At 43.2% G+C, this 24298-nt stretch overlaps 1 protein-coding gene across 3 annotated transcripts in view; it reads left to right on the forward strand.

The window, feature by feature from the left end:
• Positions 1–24298, forward strand: part of LOC135517137 (semaphorin-5A-like) — a 372787-nt gene that overhangs the window by 190410 nt on the left and 158079 nt on the right. For all 3 annotated transcript variants that reach the window (XR_010451994.1, XM_064941174.1, XM_064941175.1), the window contains exon 10: positions 14221–14425. Coding sequence is in view for 2 of the 3 variants with exons in the window: in XM_064941174.1 (XP_064797246.1) it covers positions 14221–14425 (205 nt within the window). In the remaining variant the exon portion in view is untranslated. The remainder of the gene's footprint in view (positions 1–14220; positions 14426–24298) is intronic.

Consider the following 24298-nt stretch of genomic DNA (forward strand, 5'->3'; position numbering starts at 1 on the left):
ATACAAAAATAATCCTAACCCTTTCTCCCCTCAGTCCCCATCCGCCCGCGCACATCCGCCCTCCTGACGAAAAAAGTTATTGTGCTGACGTTTCTTCCAGAGACAGTTTGGAACTCAGTAGTGAGTGTTGCAACCGAGGACAGACAATTTTTACTCGTTACGCGCTTCAGCACTCGGCGTTCCGTTCTGTGAGCCTGTGTGGCCTACCACTTCGTGGCTGAGCCGTTGTTGCTCCTAGATGTTTTCAACTTATAGCAGCGCTTGCAGTTGACCGGGGCAGATCTCAGAAATTTGACTAACTGACTTTTCGGAAAGGTTGTGTCCTATGACGGTGCCACGTTGAAAGTCACTGACATCTTCAGTAAGGCCATTCTACTGTCAATATTTTTCTATGGAGATTGCATGGCTGTGTGCTAGATTTTATACACATGTCCACAATGGGTCTGGCTGAAATAGATGAATCCCCCAAAAATTTAAGGGGTGTCCACATACTTTTCTATATATATACTGTATTATAGAGATCAGTCCTTTCGGGTGTCCAGATAATTAATTTATAAACCCTATCATTGGATGGTTCAGTAGATGAGTACCCCAAGGGACTCCAGAGGCCAGCATATCTGACATAAGTTGTAAATATAGAAAAAAAAGTTGTTTGGTAATGTGTCTGTATCTTACAGAACTTGGGATATTCTCAAACCAGTACTGTCCATGATATCGGCAAGGGTGCAGATTCCACATTTGGTGCATTGGGGGGATGCAAAATCAAATAAAATGTATTTATATAGCCCTTCGTACATCAGCTGATACAGTGCCTTGCGAAAGTATTCGGCCCCCTTGAACTCTGCGACCTTTTGCCACATTTCAGGCTTCAAACATAAGGATATAAAACTGTATAACAAGTGGGACACAATCATGAAGTGGAACGACATTTATTGGATATTTTAAACTTTTTTAACAAATTGAAAAACTGAAAAATTGGGCGTGCAAAATTATTCAGCCCCCTTAAGTTAATACTTTGTAGCGCCACATTTTGCTGCGATTACAGCTGTAAGTCGCTTGGGGTATGTCTCTATCAGTTTTGCACATCAAGAGACTGACATTTTTTCCCATTCCTCCTTGCAAAACAGCTCGAGCTCAGTGAGGTTGGATGGAGAGCATTTGTGAACAGCAGTTTTCAGTTCTTTCCACAGATTCTCGATTGGATTCAGCTCTGGACTTTGACATGGACATTCTAACACCTGCATATGTTTATTTTTGAACCATTCCATTGTAGATTTTGCTTTATGTTTTGGATCATTGTCTTGTTGGAAGACAAATCTCCATCCCAGTCGCAGGTCTTTTGCAGACTCCATCTGATTTTCTTCCAGAATGGTCCTGTATTTGGCTCCATCCATCTTCCCATCAATTTTAACCATCTTTCCTGTCCCTGCTGAAGAAAAGCAGGCCCAAACCATGATGCTGCCACCACCATGTTTTACAGTGGGTATGGTGTGTTCAGGGTGATGAGCTGTGTTGCTTTTACGCCAAACACAACATTTTGCATTGTTGCCAAAAAGTTCAATTTTGGTTTCATCTGACCAGAGCACCTTCTTCCACATGTTTGGTGTGTCTCCCAGGTGGCTTGTGGCAAACTTTAAACAACACTTTTTATGGATATCTTTAAGAAATTGCTTTCTTCTTGCCACTCTTCCATAAAGGCCAGATTTGTGCAATATACGACTGATTGTTGTCCTATGGAAAGAGTCTCCCACCTCAGCTTTAGATATCTGCAGTTCATCCAGAGTGATCATGGGCCTCTTGGCTGCATCTCTGATCTGTCTTCTCCTTGTATGAGCTGAGAGTTTAGAGGGACTGCCAGGTCTTGGTAGATTTGCAGTGGTCTGATACTCCTTCCATTTCAATATTATCGCTTGCACAGTGCTCCTTGGGATGTTTAACGCTTGGGAAATCTTTTTGTATCCAAATCCGGCTTTAAACTTCTTCACAACAATATCTCGGACCTGCCTGGTGTGTTCCTTGTTCTTCATGATGCTCTCTGCGCTTTTAACGGACCTCTGAGACTATCACAGTGCAGGTGCATTTATACGGAGACTTGATTACACACAAGTGGATTGTATTTATCATCATTAGTCATTTAGGACAACATTGGATCATCCAGAGATCCTCACTGAACTTCTGGAGAGAGTTTACTGCACTGAAAGTAAAGGGGCTGAATAATTTTGCACGCCCGATTTTTCAGTTTTTGATTTGTTAAAAAAGTTTGAAATATCCAATAAATGTCATTCCACTTCATGATTGTGTCCCACTTGTTGTTGATTCTTCACAAAAAAATACAGTTTTATATCTTTATGTTTGAAGCCTGAAATGTGGCAAAAGGTCACAAAGTTCAAGGGGGCCGAATACTTCCGCAAGGCACTGTATCTCAAATTGCTGTACAGAAACCCAGCCTAAAACCCCAAACAGCAAGCCAACCAGGTGTAGAAGCATGGTGGCTAGGAAAAATTCCCTAGAAAGGCCAAAACCTAGGAAGAAACCTAGAGAGGAACCAGGCTATGTGGGGTGGCCAGTCCTGTTCTGGCTGTGCCAGGTGGAGATTATAACAGAACATGGCCAAGATGTTCAAATGGTCATAAATGACCAGCATGGTCCAATAATAATAAGGCAGAGCAGTTGAAACTGGAGCAGCAGCACGGCCAGGTGGACTGGGGACAGCAAGGAGTCATCATGTCCGTTAGTCCTGAGGCATGGTCCTAGGGCTCAGGTCCTCAGAGAGAAAGAAAGAGAGAAAGAGAGAATTAGAGAGAGCACACTTAAATTCACAAAGGACACCAAATTGGACAGGAGAAGTACTCCAGATATAACAAACTGACCCCAGCCCCCCGACACATAAACTACTGCAGCATAAATACTGGAGGCTGAGACAGGAGGGGTCAGGAGACACTGTGGCCCCATCTGATGATACCCCCGGACAGGGCCAAACAGGAAGGATATAAGCCCACCCACTTTGCCAAAGCACAGCCCCCACACCCCTAGAGGGATATCTTCAACCACCAACTTACCATCCTGAGACAGGGCTGAGTATAGCCCACAAAGATCTCCGCCATGACACAACCCAAGGGGGGGGGCGCCAACCCAGACAGGAAGATCACATCAATGACTCAACCCACTCAAGTGACGCACCCCTCCCAGGGACGGTATGAAAGAGCCCCAGTAAGCCAGTGACTCAGCCCCTGTAATAGGGTTAGAGGCAGAGAATCCCAGTGGATAAAGGGGAACCGGCCAGGCAGAGACAGCAAGGGCGGTTCGTTGCTCCAAAGCCTTTCCGTTCACCTTCCCACTCCTGGGCCAGACTACACTCAATCATATGACCCACTGAAGAGATGAGTCTTCAGTAAAGACTTAAAGGTTGAGACCGAGTTTGCGTCTCTTACATGGGTAGGCAGACCATTCCATAAAAACGGAGCTCTATAAGAGAAAGCCCTGCCTCCAGCTGTTTGCTTAGAAATTCTAGGGACAATTAGGAGGCCTGCGTCTTGTGACCGTAGCGTACGTGTAGGTATGTACGGCAGGACCAAATCGGAGAGATGGGTAGGAGCAAGCCCATGTAACGCTGTGTAGGTTAGCAGTAAAACCTTGAAATCAGTCCTTGCCTTGCCTACAGGGAGCCAGTGTAGGGAGGCTAGCACTGGAGTAATATGATCAATTTGTTTTGTTCTAGTCAGGATTCTAGCAGCTGTATTTAGCACTAACTGAAGTTTATTTAGTGCTTTATCCGGGTAGCCAGAAAGTAGAGCATTGAAGTAGTCTAACTGAGAAGTGACAAAAGCATGGATTAATTTTTCTGCATCATTTTTGGACAGAAAGTTTCTGATTTTTGCAATGTTACGTAGATGGAAAAAGGCTGTCCTTGAAATGGTCTTGATATGTTCTTCAAAAGAGAGATCAGGGTCCAGACTAACGCCGAGGTCCTTCACAGTTTTATTTGAGACGACTGTACAACCATTAAGATTAATTGTCAAATTCAACAGAAGATCTCTTTGTTTCTTGGGACCTAGAACAAGCATCTCTGTTTTGTCTGAGTTTAAAAGTAGAAAGTTTGCAGCCATCCACTTCCTTATGTCTGAAACACATGCTTCTAGCAAGGGCAATTTTGGGGCTTCAACATGTTTCATTGAAATGTACAGCTGTGTGTCATCTGCATAGCAGTGAAAGTTAACATTATGTTTTCAAATAACATCCGCAAGAGGTAAAATATATAGTGAAAACAATAGTGGTCCTAAAACGAGTAGCACCATATGCTACAGTTAGTTTAGCTTGTTTTTCTGAACTGAGATTATATTTATGTGTAGTTTGTGGGTTTGGTTATTAAAGTATATTTTTTTATAAAGTTACACGCTTCTAGCACTTCTGAAAGGTCAGGGATGCTAACTAAAAGAACAGAGCTAGCCTGCTGTATTTTTTTAAGTAGTTGTTTTTGTTTGTTTGTTGACACCATAGCGAACAGACCTGGCGTCTGTTGCAGGGCAGTGCACATCCTCCAATGTTCTGTTCTCTTGTCCTCTTCACAGAGACCACGATGCACGCCTGCCTCTCCACTGCTGAAGAATAAAAAAAATGAATAGATGTTTACATCCATTTCAATGGACATCTTACCATAGGCCTGTGGATCACAAGTAGTGCACTACTTGCTGTATTATAGGGAATAGGGTCCCATTTGGGGTGCAGATAATGTAAAACGCCTTTTTGAACTTTAAGTTGGTTATTTATAATGTGAACAGCTCTGGTATTCTAGGCATTAGAACGTTGAGATATTGGTGAATGTTCAGAGCACGGAGGCGTGTTGTTTTGGATAGCTACTGTAATACAGGGCTGGGCTTCTTATAGATGTCTTCCAGTCAACTACTGTCTGGGATGGGAAGTCAGGATGTCTACAAGTTCATGTTTTAGCTTGTTTGTCTTGAACTTGTGTCATTTAAATATCTGTGTTAAATAAACTAAGTGGTATCGACAGAACTGGAAGAAAGGAATCATGGCACACACACACACACTCACTCACTCCTCTCTCTACTCACTCACTCACTGTCTCTCTCTCTCTGTTTCTCTCTCTGTCTCTCTCTCTCTCTCTCTCTCTCTCTCTGTCTCACCGTTTCACCTCAACCAGTTTCTTCAGAACTTTGTTCAAATCAAATGTTATTGGTGGCAAACACATATTTAGCGGATGTAGGGAAACGTTTATGTTCCCAGCTCCAAACGTGCAGTAGTATCTAACAATACATACAAATCCTTCCGAGAGAACATTGGATTGAAGGGATTTGATTTGACATATTGTCAGCAGATGCCAGAACCTGTCATAACTGCCAGGTTTGTAATGATTGTTCAGCTGTTTTGGGGGGAGACTTTCTTCTCTCTCTCTTTCTACCTGTTTAATGTTTGCTGGATCTTTGACTAATAATGAGTTCAAAGGTTTTATGTGGCTTCAAACTCTTAGTTAGATCCATGTGATTACAGTACTACGCGGCTCATCTACATTTTCACAAACGGTTAAAATGTTGAGGCCTTTACATTAATAAAAAAAAACTAAGTAAATACTGAAGCAAGGGGTTTGTATTACGAGGCTTGGGGGGGGCATAGCCCTCGTGGAGATCTGAAAAAATAAGCCAACTCTTGTTTCATAACACAAGGCAAGGAAATAGAGAGAAGCCAGTGGAATTTGCTCCCACAAGAAAAACGCTGAAAATTAAAACCCCTTTGTTGCTGAGGCTCCTTTTCTGATCAAATCAAATTTGATTTTATTCAAGCTGTTCTGTGTGTGTGTGTGTGTGTGTGTGTGTGTGTGTGTGTGTGTGTGTGTGTGTGTGTGTGTGTGTGTGTGTGTGTGTTTTTTTTCGAATGACATCCCCAAGGGGTAAAATATATAGTGAAAACAATAGTGGTCCTAAAATGGAACCTTGAGGAACACCGAAATTTACAGTTGATTTGTCAGAGGACAAACCATTCACAGAGACAAACTGATATCTTTCTGACAGATAAGATCTAAACCAGGCCAGAACTTGTCCGTGTAGACCAATTTGGGTTTCCAATCTCTCCAAAAGAATGTGGTGATCGATGGTATCAAAAGCAGCACTAAGGTCTAGGAGCACGAGGACAGATGCAGAGCCTCGGTCTGATGCCATTAAAAGGTCATTTACCACCTTTACAAGTGCCGTCTCAGTGCTATGATGGGTCTAAAACCAGACTGAAGCATTTCATATACATTGTTTGTCTTCAGGAAGGCAGTCAGTTGCTGCTCAACAGCCTTTTCAAAGAGTTTTGAGAGGAATGGAAGACTCGATATAGGCCAATAGTTTTTTATATTTTCTGGGTCAAGGTTTGGCTTTTTGAAGAGAGGCTTTATTACTGCCACTTTTAGTGAGTTTGGTCCACATCCGGTGGATAGAGAGCCGTTTATTATGTTCAACATAGGAGGGCCAAGCACAGGAAGCAGCTCTTTCAGTAGTTTAGTTGGAATAGGGTCCAGTATGCAGCTTGAAGGTTTAGAGGCCATGATTATTTTCATCATTGTGTCAAGAGATATAGTACTAAAACACTTGAGCTTCTCTCTTGATCCTCTTGACAACTGAGCTTTGAAGGAATACGCAGATTTAAAGAGGAGTCCTTAATCTGCTTTCTAATAATCATGATCTTTTCCTCAAAGAAGTTCATGAATTTATCAGTGAAAGCCATCTTCTCTTGGGGAATGCTGCTTTTTAGTTAGCTTTCAGATTGTTCTTATTTTCCTCAATTAAGTTAGAAAAATAGGATGATCGAGCAGCAGTGAGGGCTCTATGATACTGCACGGTACTGTCTTTCCAAGCTAGTCGGAAGACTTCCCGTTTGGTGTGGCGCCATTTCCGTTCCAATTTTCTGGAAGCTTGCTTCAGAGCTCGGGTCTTTTCTGTGTACCAGGGAGCTAGTTTCTTATGAGAAATGTTTTTAGGTTTTAGGGGTGCAACTGCATCTAGGGTATTGCACAAGGTTAAATTGAGTTCCTCAGTTAGGTGGTTAACTGATTTTTGTCCTCTGGCGTCCTTGTGTAGAAGGCATCCTTGGGCAAAAGGCCACCCTCCAGATCTCAAGGCATTATTGTGAAATATTGGAGTATGGGCATGCCATGTTGATTCACAGTTACATTGTTTTTCAATTTTGTGCCAAATAGAGATTGTGTGAGCAATAATAGCACTAAAGTGTAGTTTGCATTGCTTAAGGGATATATCAGTGAAGACCACCTCTTCCAGGACAGTAGGAGACACCAATGATTTTATCAAAGGAAGGAAATATATCTACACCCAAATATTTAAAATGGAGAATTGTTGGGGTCCTTCCCCGGAGAGGCTATCCAGAAGAATAAGTAATAACTGTGAGTATAACATTAATTTGTGAAACAAATTATGTTCAAATGTTCAACATACCTGTATTTCATATGATTTTTAAATGTTGAGTAACTGGTTTTGAGGCTTGGGCATCTATCTGGTGACAGCAGTTCATCGGTTCATTAGCCCCAATCCCCTACATGGAGAGAGAAAGTAATCAGTAATATCACATTGCTCTATTTGTTTTATTGAATATACAGTAAATTCCTGTTCGATATGCATTTATATACAGTACCAGTCAAACGTTTGGACACACCTACTCATTCAAGGGATTTCCTTAATTTTGACAATTTTTTACCTTGTAGAATAATAGTGAAGACATCAAACCTATGAAATAGCACATATGGAATCACGTTGTAACCAAAAAAAGTGTTAAACTAATCAAAAAAGTGTTAAACAAACCACCCTTTGCCTTCATGACAGCTTTGCACACTATTGACATTCTCTCAACCAGCTTCATGAGTTAGTCACCTGGAATGCATTTCAATTAACAGGTGTGCCTTGTTAAAAGTTAATTTGTGGAAATCCTTTCCTTCTTAATGCATTTGAGGCAATCAGTTGTGTTGTGACAAGGTATGGTTGGCATACAGAAGATATCCCTATTTGGTAAAAGACCAAGTCCATATTATGGCAAGAACGGCTCAAATAAGCAAAGAGAAATGACAGTCCATCATTACTTTAAGACATGAAGGTCAGTCAATTCGGAAAATTCCAAGAACTTTGAACGTCAGAGTTCAAGTAACAGACACATCTCAACATCAACTATTCAGAGGAGACTGTGTGAATCAGGCCTTCATCGTCGAATTGCTGCAAAGAAACCACTACTAAAGGACACCAATAAGAAGAAGAGAATTGGTTGGGCCAAGAAACACAAGCAATGGACATTAGACCGGTGTAAATCAATCTTTGGTCTGATGAGTCCAAATTTGAGATTTTTGGTACCAACTACTGTGCCTTTGTGAGACGCAGAGTAGGTGAATGGATGTGTGGTGTCGTGGAAATGTCAGTACTGAGAGAGACTTTGTCATATCTTCAAACAATCATATTAATTTAATATCAATTAATTATTCAAATAATGAAACCGTCCACACCACACAACGAGTGCTTAAAATCATACATAGTATACAGGGTCTTCATGTAGAAAACCTTAAATTGCTTAGTCATGGCTGGCTCCACCCATCCCATGCATATTAGGGCAGCATAAACCACCCTGGGTTCATCCTGTCGTTTATCTGCACGGAGGGGTGTAATTTTACTCCTCCAGGCTAAGTTTCCCAGATGGAAGGATGAGAACAAACAATGAGATGTTTGTTCTATTCCTTCAGGCTCTCTCTATCTCGAGTCACACACACACACCACATCTTATCTATGAATGCAGGCTCAGTCAGACCGGAGACATATGTGTCACATGCACCAATAATCATAGACCAGAATGTGGCTGTAAAGTTTCTTATCACCAAGCCATCACTTAATCAGTTGCCAGCCCATGCTTCAAAAGACTGCACTCAGTTAACTCAGAAAGTGAGAGAGAGAGTTCTAAGAACCTTACTCTATTTCATTAAACAACCATTTGGTGCATAAACATAACATAATCTTGTAATTCTGCTACCACAGAGGTTCCCACTGTGAAACATGGAGGAGGAGAGATGTGATGGTGTGTGGTGCTATGCTGGTGACACTGTCAGTGATTTATTTAGAATTCAACACACACTTTACCAGCATGGCTACCACAGCATTCTGCAGCGATCCGCCATCCCATCTGGTTTGCACTTAGTGGGATTATCATTGTTTTTTCAACATGACAATGACCCAACACACCTCCAGGCTTTGTAAGGGCGATTTAATCAAGAAGGAGAGTGATGGAATGCTGCATCAGACAACCTGGCCTCCACAATCACCCGACCTCAACCCAATTGAGGTGGTTTGGGATGAGTTGGACCGCAGAGCGAAAGAAAACCAGCCCACAAGTGCTCAGCATATGTGGGAAGTTCTTCAAGACTGTTTGAAAAGTCTTCCAGGTGAAGCTGGTTGAGAGAATGCCAAGAGTGTGCAAAGCTCTCATCAAGGCAACACTTTTACTGCAAGATTCCATAAGTGTTATTTCACACTTTGTATGTCTTCACTATTATTCTAAAATGCAGAAAATAGTAAAAATAAAGAAAAACCCTTGAATGAGTAGGTGTGTCCAAACTTTTGACTGGTAATGTAATTATATCGGATATGTTATCCTTTATCCTTTATCACAGCTTACATTAAGATGAGGTAGCCTAGGCCTTATCTAGTTAAATTGCATCAAATCAAATTTTGTTAGTCACATGCGCCAAATACAACCTTACAGTGAAATGCTTACTTTCAAGCCCCTAACCGACAGTGCAGTTTAAAAAAAATACGAATAAGAATAAGAGCTAAAATGTATGACATTACGGTGTTGAACGCTAAGCTGTAGTCAATAAACAGCATTCTCACATAGGTGTTCCTTTTGTCCAGGTGGGAAAGGGCAGTGTGGAGTGCAATAGAGATTGCATCATCTGTGGATCTGTATGCAAATTGGCGGTATGCAAATTGAGTTGGTCTAGGGTTTCTGGGATAAGCAGATAGCCGCGCTGTTACCATGACACTGATGTTCAGTTGTGTATTCGTTGATAACTAATATTGAAAGGTGATACTCCCTGTTCACTCATGACTGCACTGCCAGGCACGACTTCAACACAATCATTAAATTTGACACAACAGTGGTAGGCCTGATCACCGACAATGACGAGACAGCCTATAGGGAGGTCAGAGACTTGGCCATGTGGTGGCAGAACAACAACCTCTCCCTCAACGTGATCAAGACTAAGGAGATGATTGTGGACTACAGGAAGAAGAGGACCGAGCACGCCCCCATTCTCATGGACCTGTCCACATCACCAACAAACTGGCTCGGTCCAAGCACACCAAGACAGTCGTGAAGAAGCACTACCAAACCTATTCCCCTCAGGAGACTGAAAAGATTTGGCCTGGGTCCTCAGATCTTCACAAGGTTTTGCAGCTGCACCATCGAGCGCATGACTGGTTGTATCATTGCCTTGTATGGCACCTGCTCGGCCTCCGATCACAATGCACTACAGAGGGTAGTGCATACCGCCCAGTACAGTACATCACTTGGGCCAAGCTTCCTGCCATCCAGGACCTCTATACCAGATGGTGTCAGAGGAAGGCCCTAAGAATTGTCAAATACTCCAGCCATCCTAGTCATACACTGTTCTCTCTGCTACCGCACAGCAAGCGGTACCGGAGCGCCAAGTCTAAGTTCAAGAGACTTCTACACAGCTTCTACCCCCAAGCCATAAGACTCCTGATTATCTAATCAAATGTCTACCCAGACTATTTGCATTGCCCTCCCCCCACCTACTCTCTGTTATCATCTATGCATAGTCATTTTAATAACTCTACCTACATGTACATACTACCTCAATTACCTCGACTAACCTGTGCCCCCATACATTGTCTCTGTACCTTAACACCCTGTATATAGTCTCCACATTGACTCTGTACCGTAACACCCTGTATATAGTCTCCACATTGACTCTGTACCAGTACCCCCTGTATATAGTCTCCACATTGACTCTGTACCGTAACACCCTGTATATAGTCTCCACATTGACTCTGTACCGTAACACCCTGTATATAGTCTCGCTATTGTTATTTTACTGCTGCTCTTTAACTACTTTACTAATTTCGTATTTTTTTATCTGCATTGTTGGTTAAGGGCTTGCAAGTAAGCATTTCACTATACGGTCTACTACACCTGTTGTATTCAGAGCCTGTGACTAATACAATTTGATTTGATTTTGATTTCATAATATGCACAGGTGTGATAGTTGTGTGAATTAATCATTAAAAAAAACATTAGCAGCTCTAATGCAATATTAATCTCACAGTGAAACACCACTATTCTGGCTATTAATCTTTCTTAAACATACTGTAACAAAAAATAACAAACAACGGATCTCCCCAAACATCGTATAGTGTACATATAGTGCTGTCCTCAACAATGGAGCAGCAGACCAAGCATTATGTGAGAAGGAGGAACTCTACCATAGGATAATTATTCTGGGCGGTGTCAACTTCATTCATGGACAGGCACTGAGAAGATTGATTATTTTACTTGTTAACTTGTTATTCATGTCAGATATTTCCATTTTGGATAGTTATTCACTGAATCGCTAGCACTAGTTGCTCACACTGCTACGCTGTCTACAATGTAAACAAACGTCTCTCGGCTCAGTGGAATGTGAATGCGTTGTCCCCTGTGGCTGAATCCCGTCCCAATTGGCAGTTACCTCCTGGAAACGTGCTGACTTCTAACTCCTGGTGCCAGGAAGGCAGTAGCCTTTGGATTGGGACACACCCGTAATAGTCCACGGAGGTTATCCGAGGATAAACGTTTTTAACAATCCCGCTTTGGTCCATCAATTTTGGTAAGTAAGTCTCAAGACAGGACGACAACATAAATACAAAAAAAAAAATTAATATCTGTGTTTATCAAAGATAGGGGGCGGTAGTGAGAACACTGTGTGGCATCTTCACCTTTTTTTTATATATATAAAAGCCAAAATAGTGCTGTATTCACATCTCTCCCAGATGAACCTTTGTGAACGTCTGTATTAGTCATTTCATGCAATAGTGGACCTAACAGATTCCAAAATGTTCAATAGACCTCAGGGGGAATATCGTCCCATCCAGGCAATTTGCCTTTATTCTATCCAATGCCCTTTTGAGTTCATTAAACAGAGATTTGTGCTCCCAGCGAGGTGGCTTTTTCTCTCTTAATTATCTTAGAAAGGACTTAGTCTGGCTTGGTGTGGAATTACAAAGAAGTGTACAACTCTTTAAAGAAGTTGGAGAAACTTGGATTGAATTTGGGTTCTGATAGTAATTCCCCTGTTTCAGATTCAATAGTTGCTGTGTCAGCTAATTGATCATTACTTTGTAGCACGTTGGCCAGCAAACGACTGGGACGATTACCATGAAAGTAATGGTTGAATCTAACTCAATGGGTGGCAAATTCTGCTCTCTGTCTTATCAATAAATTAAGTTCTGTCTTGACTTTAGAAAGAGTAATAGCTACCTAGTCTGACAAGAGTGGTTGTTGAGAACACTCTAATACAGTTAACAACATTTACAAATCTGAAATCTTCTTTACTTGTGATTTATTCAACCCAGATGCAAATGCAATTGCATTATTTTTTATAAAACACTTTAGTTGCATCCCATTGAATCCGAGGGTAATCGACTGCAATTTGTATTAATCATTATAAATGTATTTAGTTCAATTTCAAATTGATCTCAGAATATAGGTTGAACCTATATTCTGTTGAACCTCCATAATGTGGCTCTTTTAGGAGATTCGGACATTTGAAGTTGGCAGTAGTAAGCATGGTGGTCAGACAAGCTGATGTCGTTTTTTTAATGAAAGAAAATAGAGGTGAAGATAATATAATGAAATCCATCTGTGAGAATGATGTTTTAGTAGTGTACTCTTCTGCTTAATAAGGATGATGTACTTGCCAGGCATCAATGAGGTTGTAATCAGAGAGTATATACTGGAGACCCATGGTTGTGTGTGCAGTTGGTCTCGCTAGATTTGTCCCGCATGTCCAAAATGGCATTCATATCTGTCCAAATAACCAGAAGGAATTCAGTTAATTCTAACAATATACTGTTCTGATAATCAGAAAACTTAGGAACATATGAATTCGAAGACGTAAATAACAATGAAGGCAATTTTCTTTCCATTATGGATAAAGTTAAGAAAAGTTATTCTGACTTCTTGGTCTTTGCTTTTACCCAAGATGGTGAATTAGGGTTTGTTATGTATCGTTATGATGAACATCTCTAGTTGTGTTTGGGGCTGATGGAAAGGCAGCCAGTTTGTTTCTTGGAGCATTGCTATATCAATGGTTTCTTGCTAGTAGATCAAGACAACGTTTAATAGGACCATCAAGACAGCTGCAATGTTTAATAGGACCGTTTAGGCCTTTTATATTCCAAGAGAGAATAGCTGGTGTTGAAAGAATGTATTATTAATTATGTAATTGTTATCTTTGGTGTTAATAAGATCATGGATGTGAAACAAAAAGCAGCACTCACAGGGAAACCCACCCATTGGTCATTACCCACAATATCTCCGTATCGATATGTCTCCTTATCGATATGTCTCCTTATCGATATGTCTCCTTATCGATATGTCTCCTTATCGATATGACTCCTTATCGTTATGTCTCCTTATCGATATGTCTCCTTATCGATATGTCTCCTTATCAATATGTCTCCTTATCGATATGTCTCCTTATCGATATGTCTCCTCCAACGCTCTAACCACTAGGCGACCCTGCCGCCCCTTATCAATATGTCTCCTTATCAATATATCTCCTTATCAATATGCCTCCTTATCAATAATACTCCTTATCAATATGTTTCCTTATCAAATTTCTCCTTATCAGTAATACTCCTTATCAATAATACTCCTTAACAATATGTCTCCTTATCAATAATACTCCTTATCAATATGACTCCTTATCAATATGGCTCCTTATCAATATGACTCCTTATCAATATGGCTCCTTATCAATAATATTCCTTATCAATATGCCTCCTTATCAATATGACTCCTTATCAATATGTCTCCTTATCAAGATGACTCCTTATCAATATGTCTCCTTATCAATAATAGTCCTTATCAATATGTCTCCTTATCAAGATGACTCCTTATCAATATGTCTCCTTATCAAGATGATTCCTTATCAATATGTCTCCATGTCTCCAGTGTGGTACCATAGACTATGGTTCCTATTTGAACCTGACAGAGAGGAGCCTGCAGGATGCCCAGAAGTTCCTGCTGATGAACGAGGTGATCCAGCCGGTCCAGCCGGTCCCTTACTTCATGGAGGACGACGTTCGCTTCTCCCACGTGGCTGTGGACGTGGTGCAAGGCAAAGACATGCTGTTCCACATCATCTACCTGGCTACAGGTATGGGGGAACTGTGTGTGTGTGTGTGTGTTGAGTGGTGTTTTCCATCTCTCAGGCAGGGAGAGGGGGGTAGTCTGTGTGTGTGTGTGTGTGTGTGTGTGTGTGTGTGTGTGTGTGTGTGTGTGTGTGTGTGTGTGTGTGTGTGTGTGTGTGTGTGTGTGTGTGTGTGTGTGTGTGTGTGTGTGTGTGTGTGTGTGTGTGTGTGTGTGTGCGTGCTTGTGCACGTTTGGATGTGTGTGTGCGTATGGGGACATGTTGAACTATACATGAGGGGACCAGCAGTCCCCACAAGGATAGTAAACTTTTTTTTTTTTGACCAACTGGGGACATTTTGTCCCCACAAGGTCAAATGCTATTTCTAAGGGGTTTAGTTTTAAGGTGGAATTAGTGTTAAGGTTAGATTTATGGTTAGTTTTAGGGTTAGAATTATATTTAGGGTTAGGGTTAAGGTTCAGTTTAGGGTTAGTGGTTAGGGTGTGTCCCCATAAGGTTATTTTAACACGACTCTTTGTATGTGTGCCGGTATGTATGGAAGACACATGGCAGTTCATTGCTGTCCCATTGTCAGCAGAATGAAAGATTAGATGTCGTCCGTCACCTCTCTGAACCTCTCTACCACGAGCAGATTCAAAGGGATAGAATTCAGATAGATTGAAACACACACTTACACACGTACAAATACACGCACGCACACACACGTACAAATACACGCACGCACGCACACACACGCACACACACACACACACACACACACACACACACACACACACACACACACACACACACACACACACACACACACACACACACACACACACACACACACACACACCTTCACACACACGCACACCTTCACACACACGCACACCTTCACACACACACACAAACAGACACACAACATCATGCACACCTTCACACACACACAGAAGACAACCACACACATTAAACCCCCACCCACCCACACACACCCACACAGATCCCTGACTGAGAGATGGTAAACACCATTCAATCCCTCATAGAGAGATGGGAAACACCATTCAATCCCTCATAGAGAGATGGTAAACACCATTCAATCCCTCATAGAGAGATGGTAAACACCATTCAATCCCTCATAGAGAGATGGTAAACACCATTCAATCCCTCATAGAGAGATGGTAAACACCATTCAATCCCTCATAGAGAGATGGTAAACACCATTCAATCCCTCATAGAAAGATGGTAAACACCATTCAATCACTCATAGAGAGATGGTAAACACCATTCAATCCCTCAAACAGCCATGCTCTGTGTCATTCAACCATGCTCTGTCTCATACAGCCATGCTCTGTCTCACACTGCCATACTCTTTCTCATACAGCCATGCTCTGTCTTACACAGCCATGCTCTGTCTCATACAGCCATGCTATTTCTCATACAGCCATGCTCTGTCTCATTCTGCCATGCTCTGTCTCATTCTGCCATGCTCTGTCTCATACAGCCATGCTCTTTCTCATACAGCCATGCTCTGTCTCATACAACCATGCTCTGTCTCATACAACCATGCTCTGTCTTACACAGCCATGCTCTGTCTCATACAGCCATGCTATTTCTCATACAGCCATGCTCTGTCTCATTCTGCCATGCTCTGTCTCATTCTGCCATGCTCTGTCTCATACAGCCATGCTCTTTCTCATACAGCCATGCTCTGTCTCATACAGCCATGCTCTTTCTCATACAGCCATGCTCTGTCTCATACAGCCATGCTCTGTCTCATACAACCATCCTCTCTTATACAGCCATGCTCTGTCTCATTCTGCCATGCTCTGTCTCATACAGCCATGCTCTTTCTCATACAGCTATGCTCTGTCTCACACAACCATCCTCTCTTATACAGCCATGCTCTGTCTCATACAGCCATGCTATTTCTCATACAGCCATGCTCTGTCTCATTCTGCCATGCTCTGTCTCATACAGCCATGCTCTGTCTCATACAGCTATGCTCTGTCTCATACAGCCATGCTATTTCTCATACAGCCATGCTCTGTCTCATTCCGCCATGCTCTGTGTCATACAGCCATCCTCTTTCTCATACAGCTATGCTCTGTCTCACACAACCATGCTCTGTCTCATACAGCCATGCTCTGTCTCTTACAGCTATGCTCTGTCAGACACAGCCATGCTCGTTCTCATACAGCCACGCTCTGTCTCATTCTGCCATCCTCTCTCATACAGCCATGCTCTGTCTCATACAGCCATGCTCTGTCTCATACAGCCATGCTCTGTCTCATACAGCCATGCTCTGTCTCATACAGCATGCTCTGTCTCATAAAGCCATGCTCTTTCTCATACTACCATGCTCTGTCTCATACTACCATGCTCTGTCTAATACAGCCATTCTCTGTCTCATACAGCCATGTTCTGTCTCATACAGCCATGCTCTGTATCATACGACCATGCTCTGTCTCATACTGCCATGCTCTGTCTCATACTGCCATGCTCTGTCTCATACAGCCATGCTCTATCTCATACAGCCATGCTCTGTCTCACACAACCATGCTCTGTCTCATACTGCCATGCTCTGTCTCATACAGACATGCTCTGTCTCATACAGCCATGCTCTATCTCATACAGCCATGCTCTGTGGCATACAGCCATGTTCTTTCTCATACAGCCATGCTCTGTCTCATACAGCCATGCTCTGTCTCATACAGCCATGCTCTGTGTCATACAGCCATGCTCTTTCTCATACAGCCATGCTCTGTCTCATACAGCCATGTTCTGTCTCATACTACCATGCTCTGTCTCATACTGCCATGTTCTGTCTAATACAGCCATGCTCTGTCTCATACTGCCCTGCTCTGTCTCATACAGCCATGCTCTGTCTCATACTACCATGCTCTGTCTCATACTACCATGCTCTGTCTAATACAGCCATGCTCTGTCTCATACAGCCATGTTCTGTCTCATACTACCATGCTCTGTCTCATACTGCCATGCTCTTTCTCATACAGCTATGTTCTGTCTCATACAGCCATGCTCTGTCTCATACAGCCATGCTCTGTGTCATACAGCCATGCTCTTTCTCATACAGCCATGCTCTGTCTCATACAGCCATGTTCTGTCTCATACTACCATGCTCTGTCTCATACTGCCATGTTCTGTCTAATACAGCCATGCTCTTTCTCATACTGCCCTGCTCTGTCTCATACAGCCATGCTCTGTGTCATACTACCATGCTCTGTCTCATACTACCATGCTCTGTCTAATACAGCCATGCTCTGTCTCATACAGCCATGTTCTGTCTCATACTACCATGCTCTGTCTCATACTGCCATGCTCTGTCTAATACAGCCATGCTCTTTCTCATACAGCTATGTTCTGTCTCATACAGCCATGCTCTGTCTCATACAGCCATGCTCTGTGTCATACAGCCATGCTCTTTCTCATACAGCCATGCTCTGTCTCATATAGCCATGCTCTGTCTCATACTGCCATGCTCTGTCCCATACAGCCATGCTCTGTCTCATACTACCATGCTCTGTCTCATGCTGCCATGTTCTGTCTCATACTGCCATGCTCTGTCTCATACAGCCATGCTCTTTCTCATACAGCCATGTTCTGTCTCATACAGCCATGCTCTGTCTCATACAGCCATGCTCTGTGTCATACAGCCATGCTCTTTCTCATACAGCCATGCTCTGTCTCATACAGCCATGCTCTGTCTCATACTGCCATGCTCTGTCTCATACAGCCATGCTCTGTCTCATACTACCATGCTCTGTCTCATGCTGCCATGTTCTGTCTCATACTGCCATGCTCGGTCTCATATAGCCATGCTCTGTCTCATACTGCCATGCTCTGTCTCATACAGCCATGCTCTGTCTCATACTACCATGCTCTGTCTCATGCTGCCATGTTCTGTCTCATACTGCCATGCTCTGTCTCATATAGCCACGCTCTGTCTCATACTGCCATGCTCTGTCAAATACAGCCATGCTCTGTCTCATACAGCCATGTTCTGTCTAATACTGCCATGCTCTATCTCATACAGCCATGCTCTGTCTCACACAACCATGCTTTGTCTCATACTGCCATGCTCTGTGTCATACAGCCATGCTCTGTCTCATACAGCCATGCTCTGTGGCATACAGCCATGCTCTTTCTCATACAGCCATGCTCTGTCTCATACAGACATGCTCTGTCTCATACAGCCATGCTCTGTGGCATACAGCCATGCTCTATGTCATACAGCCATGCACTGTCACATACTGCCATGCTCTGTCTCATACATCCATGCTCTGTCTCATACAGCCATGATCTGTCTCATACTACCATGCTCTGTCTCATACTGCCATGCTCTGTCTAATACAGCCATGCTCTTTCTCATACAGCTATGTTCTGTCTCATACAGCCATGCTCTGTCTCATACAGCCATGCTCTGTGTCATACAGCCATGCTCTTTCTCATACAGCCATGCTCTGTCTCATATAGCCATGCTCTGTCTCATACTGCCATGCTCTGTCCCATACAGCCATGCTCTGTCTCATACTACCATGCTCTGTCTCATGCTGCCATGTTCTGTCTCATACTGCCATGCTCTGTCTCATACAGCCATGCTCTTTCTCATACAGCCATCTTCTGTCTCATACAGCCATGCTCTGTCTCATACAGCCATGCTCTGTGTCATACAGCCATGCTCTTTCTCATACAGCCATGCTCTGTCTCATACAGCCATGCTCTGTCTCATACTACCATGCTCTGTCTCATGCTGCCATGTTCTGTCTCATACTGCCATGCTCGGTCTCATATAGCCATGCTCTGTCTCATACTGCCATGCTCTGTCTCATACAGCCATGCTCTGTCTCATACTACCATGCTCTGTCTCATGCTGCCATGTTCTGTCTCATACTGCCATGCTCTGTCTCATATAGCCACGCTCTGTCTCATACTGCCATGCTCTGTCAAATACAGCCATGCTCTGTCTCATACAGCCATGTTCTGTCTCATACTGCCATGCTCTATCTCATACAGCCATGCTCTGTCTCACACAACCATGCTCTGTCTCATACTGCCATGCTCTGTCTCATACAGCCATGCTCTGTCTCATACAGCCATGCTCTGTGGCATACAGCCATGCTCTTTCTCATACAGCCATGCTCTGTCTCATACAGACATGCTCTGTCTCATACAGCCATGATCTGTCTCATACAGCCATAATCTTTCTCATACAACCATGCTCTGTCTCATACAACCATGCTCTTTCTCATACAGCCATGCTCTGTGTCATACAGCCATGCTCTGTCTCATACAGCCATGTTCTGTCTCATACTACCATGCTCTGTCTCATACTGCCATGCTCTGTCTAATACAGCCATGCTCTTTCTCATACAGCTATGTTCTGTCTCATACAGCCATGCTCTGTCTCATAAAGCCATGCTATGTCTCATACAGCAATGCTCTGTCTCATACAGCCATGCTCTTTCTCATACAGCCATGCTCTGTCTCATACAGCCATGCTCTGTCTCATACTGCCATGCTCTGTCTCATACAGCCATGCTCTGTCTCATACTACCATGCTCTGTTTCATGCTTCCATGTTCTGTCTCATACTGCCATGCTCTGTCTCATACAGCCATGCTCTTTCTCATACAGCCATGTTCTGTCTCATACAGCCATGCTCTGTCTCATACAGCCATGCTCTGTCTCGTACAGCCATGCTCTTTCTCATACAGCCATGTTCTGTCTCATACTGCCATGCTCTGTCTCATACAGCCATGCTCTGTCTCATACTGCCATGCTCTGTCTCATACAGCCATGCTCTGTCACATACTGCCATGCTCTGTCTCATACATCCATGCTCTGTCTCATACAGCCATGATCTGTCTCATACAGCCATGATCTTTCTCATACAACCATGCTCTGTCTCATACAACCATGCTCTTTCTCATACAGCCATGCTCTGTGTCATACAGCCATGCTCTGTCTCATAAAGCCATGCTCTTTCTCATACAGCCATGCTCTGTCTCATACAGCCATGCTCTCATACCATGCTCTTATACAGCCATGCTCTGTCTCATACAGCCATATTCTCTCAGAGGATACAGCCATCCTCTGTTTCATACTGCCATCCTCTCTCATACAGCCATGCTCTTTCTCATACAGCCATGCTCTGTCTCATACAGCCATGCTCTTTCTCATACAGCCATGCTCTGTCTCATACAGCCATGCTCTGTCTCATACAGCCATGCTCTGTCTCATAAAGCCATGCTATGTCTCATACAGCCATGCTCTGTCTCATACAGCCATGCTCTGTCTCATACTGCCATGCTCTGTATCATACTGCCATGCTCTGTCTCATACTGCCATGCTCTGTATCATACAGCCATGCTGTCTCATACTGCCATGCTCTGTCTCATACTGCCATGCTCTGTCTCATATTGCCATGCTCTGTCTCATACTGCCATGCTCTGTCTCATACAGCCATGCTCTGTATCATACAGCCATGCTGTCTCATACTGCCATGCTCTGTCTCATACTGCCATGCTCTGTCTCATACTGCCATGCTCTGTCTCATACTGCCATGCTCTGTCTCATACTGCCATGCCCTGTCTCATACTGCCATGCTCTGTCTCATACTGCCATGCTCTGTCTCATACTGCCATGCTCTGTCTCATGCTGCCATGCTCTGTCTCATACTGCCATGCTCTGTCTCATACTGCCATGCTCTGTCTCATACTGCCATGCTTTGTCTCATACTGCCATGCTCTGTCTCATACTGCCATGCTCTGTCTCATACAGCCATGCTCTGTCTCATACTGCCATGCTCTGTCTCATTCTGTCTCTCTGTTTTTCCTGGATCCCCCTTTCCTCCTTTTCTCCATCATGAGAGCGGTCAGTTCACTGATTTTCTGGATGCTCACCAGATGCTAATGAAAACATCTGAACCAGTGCCAGGGCCATTTGCAATGGCTAGCACACATAGCTAATCATCTATTAACAATATAGTAAACTGCACTGATTGGGGCCATTCTCTGATAGTTTTACAAGGAGGCCAAACTGCTAGGTACTGTATTCAGCCCGGTCACGGTGATATCAGGTTGAGTGTAGTTCAGTGATTTTCCAACCTTCAGACATTGTGAATCACACAAAGCCTCACACAAAGGAACTAGCCAGGAACTATAATAGAACCTGCCAGGAACTAGCCAGGAACTATATTAGAAGTGGCCAGGAACTAGCCAGGAACTATAATAGAACTAGCCAGGAACTATATTAGAAGTGGCCAGGAACTAGCCAGGAACTATATTAGAACTGGCCAGGAACTAGCCAGGAACTATAATAGAACTAGCCAGGAACTATAATAGAACTAGCCAGGAACTATATTAGAACTGGCCAGGAACTAGCCAGGAACTATAATGTAGAACTGGCCCGGGAACTGGCCAGGAACTGTAATAGAAGAGGCCAGGAACTAGCCAGGAACTATAATAGAACCTGCCAGGAACTAGCCAGGAACTATATTAGAACTGGCCAGGAACTAGCCAGGAACTATAATAGAACTAGCCAGGAACTAGCCAGGAACTATAATAGAACCTGCCAGGAACTAGCCAGGAACTATATTAGAACTGGCCAGGAACTAGCCAGGAACTATAATAGAACTGGCCAGGAACTAGCCAGAAACTATAATAGAACTGGCCAGGAACTAGCCATGAACTATAATAGAACTGGCCAGGAACTATAATAGAAGTGGCCAGGTACTAGCCAGGAACTATAATAGAACTGACCCGGAATTTTATTAGAACTGGCCAGGAACTAGCCATAAACTATAATAGAACTGGCCAGGAACTAGCCATGAACTATAATAGAACTGGCCAGGAACTAGCCATGAACTATAATAGAAGTGGCCAGGAACTTTAATAGACCTGGCCGGGAACTAGTCAGGAACCATAATATAACTGACCAGGAATTATATTAGATCTGGCCAGGAACTAGCCAGGAACTATAATAGGACTGACCAGGAACTAGCCGGGAACTAGACAGGAACTATAGTAGAACTGGCTGGGAACTAGCCAGGAACTATAATAGTACTGACCAGGAATTATATTAGAACTGGCCAGGAACTAGCCAGGAACTATAATAAAACTAACCAGGAACTAGCCAGGAACTAGACAGGAACCATAATAGAACTGGCAAGGAACTAGCCAGGAACCATATTAGAATTGGCCAGGAACTAGCCAGGAACTATAATAGAACAGACCAGGAACTAGCCAGGAACTATAATAGAACTGGGCAGGAACTAGCTGGGAACTATAATAGAACTGGGCAGGAATTAGCTGGGAACTAGCCAGGAACTATAATAGAGCTGGCCAGGAACTATATTAGAACTAGCCATAAACTAGCCAGGAACTATAGTAGAACTGGCCTGGGAACTGGCCAGGAAATATAATTGAAGTGGCCAGGAACTATAATAGAAGTGGCCAGGAAATAGCCAGGAACTAGCCAGGAACTGGCCAGGAACTGGCCAGGAACTATAATAGAAGTGGCCAGGAACTATAATAGAAGTGTCCAGGAACTAGCCAGGAACTATAATAGAACTGACCAGGAATTATATTAGAACTGGCCAGGAACTAGCCAGGAATTATGAAAGAGCTGACCAGGAATTATATTAGAACTGGGCAGGAACTAGCCAGGAACTATAATAGAACTGGCCAGGAACTAGCCAGGAACTATAATAGAAGTGGCCAGGAACTATAATAGAAGTGGCCAGGAACTAGCCAGGAAGTATAATAGAAGTGGCCAGGAACTAGCCAGGAACTATAATAGAACTAGCCGGGAACTAGCCAGGAGCTATAATAGAACTGGCCAGGAACTATAATAGAACTAGCCAGAAACTATAATAGAACTGGCTGGGAACTAGCCAGGAACCATAATATAACTTACCAGGAATTATATTAGAACTGGCCAGGAACTAGCCAGGAACTATAATAGGACTGACCAGGAACTAGCTGGGAACTAGCCAGGAACTATAGTAGAACTGGCTGGGAACTAGCCAGGAACTATAATAGAACTGACCAGGAATTATATTAGAACTGGCCAGGAACTAGCCAGGAACCATAATAAAACTACCCAGGAACTAGCCAGGAACTAGACAGGAACCATAATAGAAGTGGCCAGGATCTAGCCAGAACTATATTAGAACTGGCCAGGAACTAGCCAGGAACCATATTAGAATTGGCCAGGAACTAGCCAGGAACTATAATAGAACTGACCAGGAACTAGCCAGGAACTATAATAGAACTGGGCAGGAACTAGCTGGGAACTAGCCAGGAACTATAATAGCACTGGCTGGGAACAAGCCAGGAACTATAATAGAGCTGGCCAGGAACTATATTAGAACTAGCCATAAACTAGCCAGGAACTATAGTAGAACTTGCCCGGGAACTGGCCAGGAACTATAATTGAAGTGGCCAGGAACTATAATAGAAGTGGCCAGGAACTAGCCAGGAACTATAATATAACTGGCCAGGAACTAGCCAGGAACTAGTCAGGAACTATAATATAAGTGGCAGGAACTAGCCAGGAACTAGCCAGGAACTATAATAGAAGTGGCCAGGAACTAGCCAGGAACTAGCCAGGAACTATATTAGAACTAGCCAGGAACTATAATAGAACTGGCCGGGAACTATAATACTGTTTTGGCATGTGGAACCAAAGTATTGCAAACATTTATTTGCATGTAGCTTTTAGTCAAGTTTTATCAATTTCTTTTTTTTCATTATAATTTCCCCCTTTTTCCCCCAATTTCATAGTATCCAATTTGTAGTTACAGTCTTTTCCCATCGCTGCAACTCCCGCACAGACTCAGGAGAGGCCGAAGGTCAAGAGCTGTGCATTCTCCAAA

The sequence above is a fragment of the Oncorhynchus masou genome, chromosome 28 (assembly GCF_036934945.1).
Source record: "Oncorhynchus masou masou isolate Uvic2021 chromosome 28, UVic_Omas_1.1, whole genome shotgun sequence".
NCBI classification, from domain to species: Eukaryota; Metazoa; Chordata; class Actinopteri; order Salmoniformes; family Salmonidae; genus Oncorhynchus; species Oncorhynchus masou.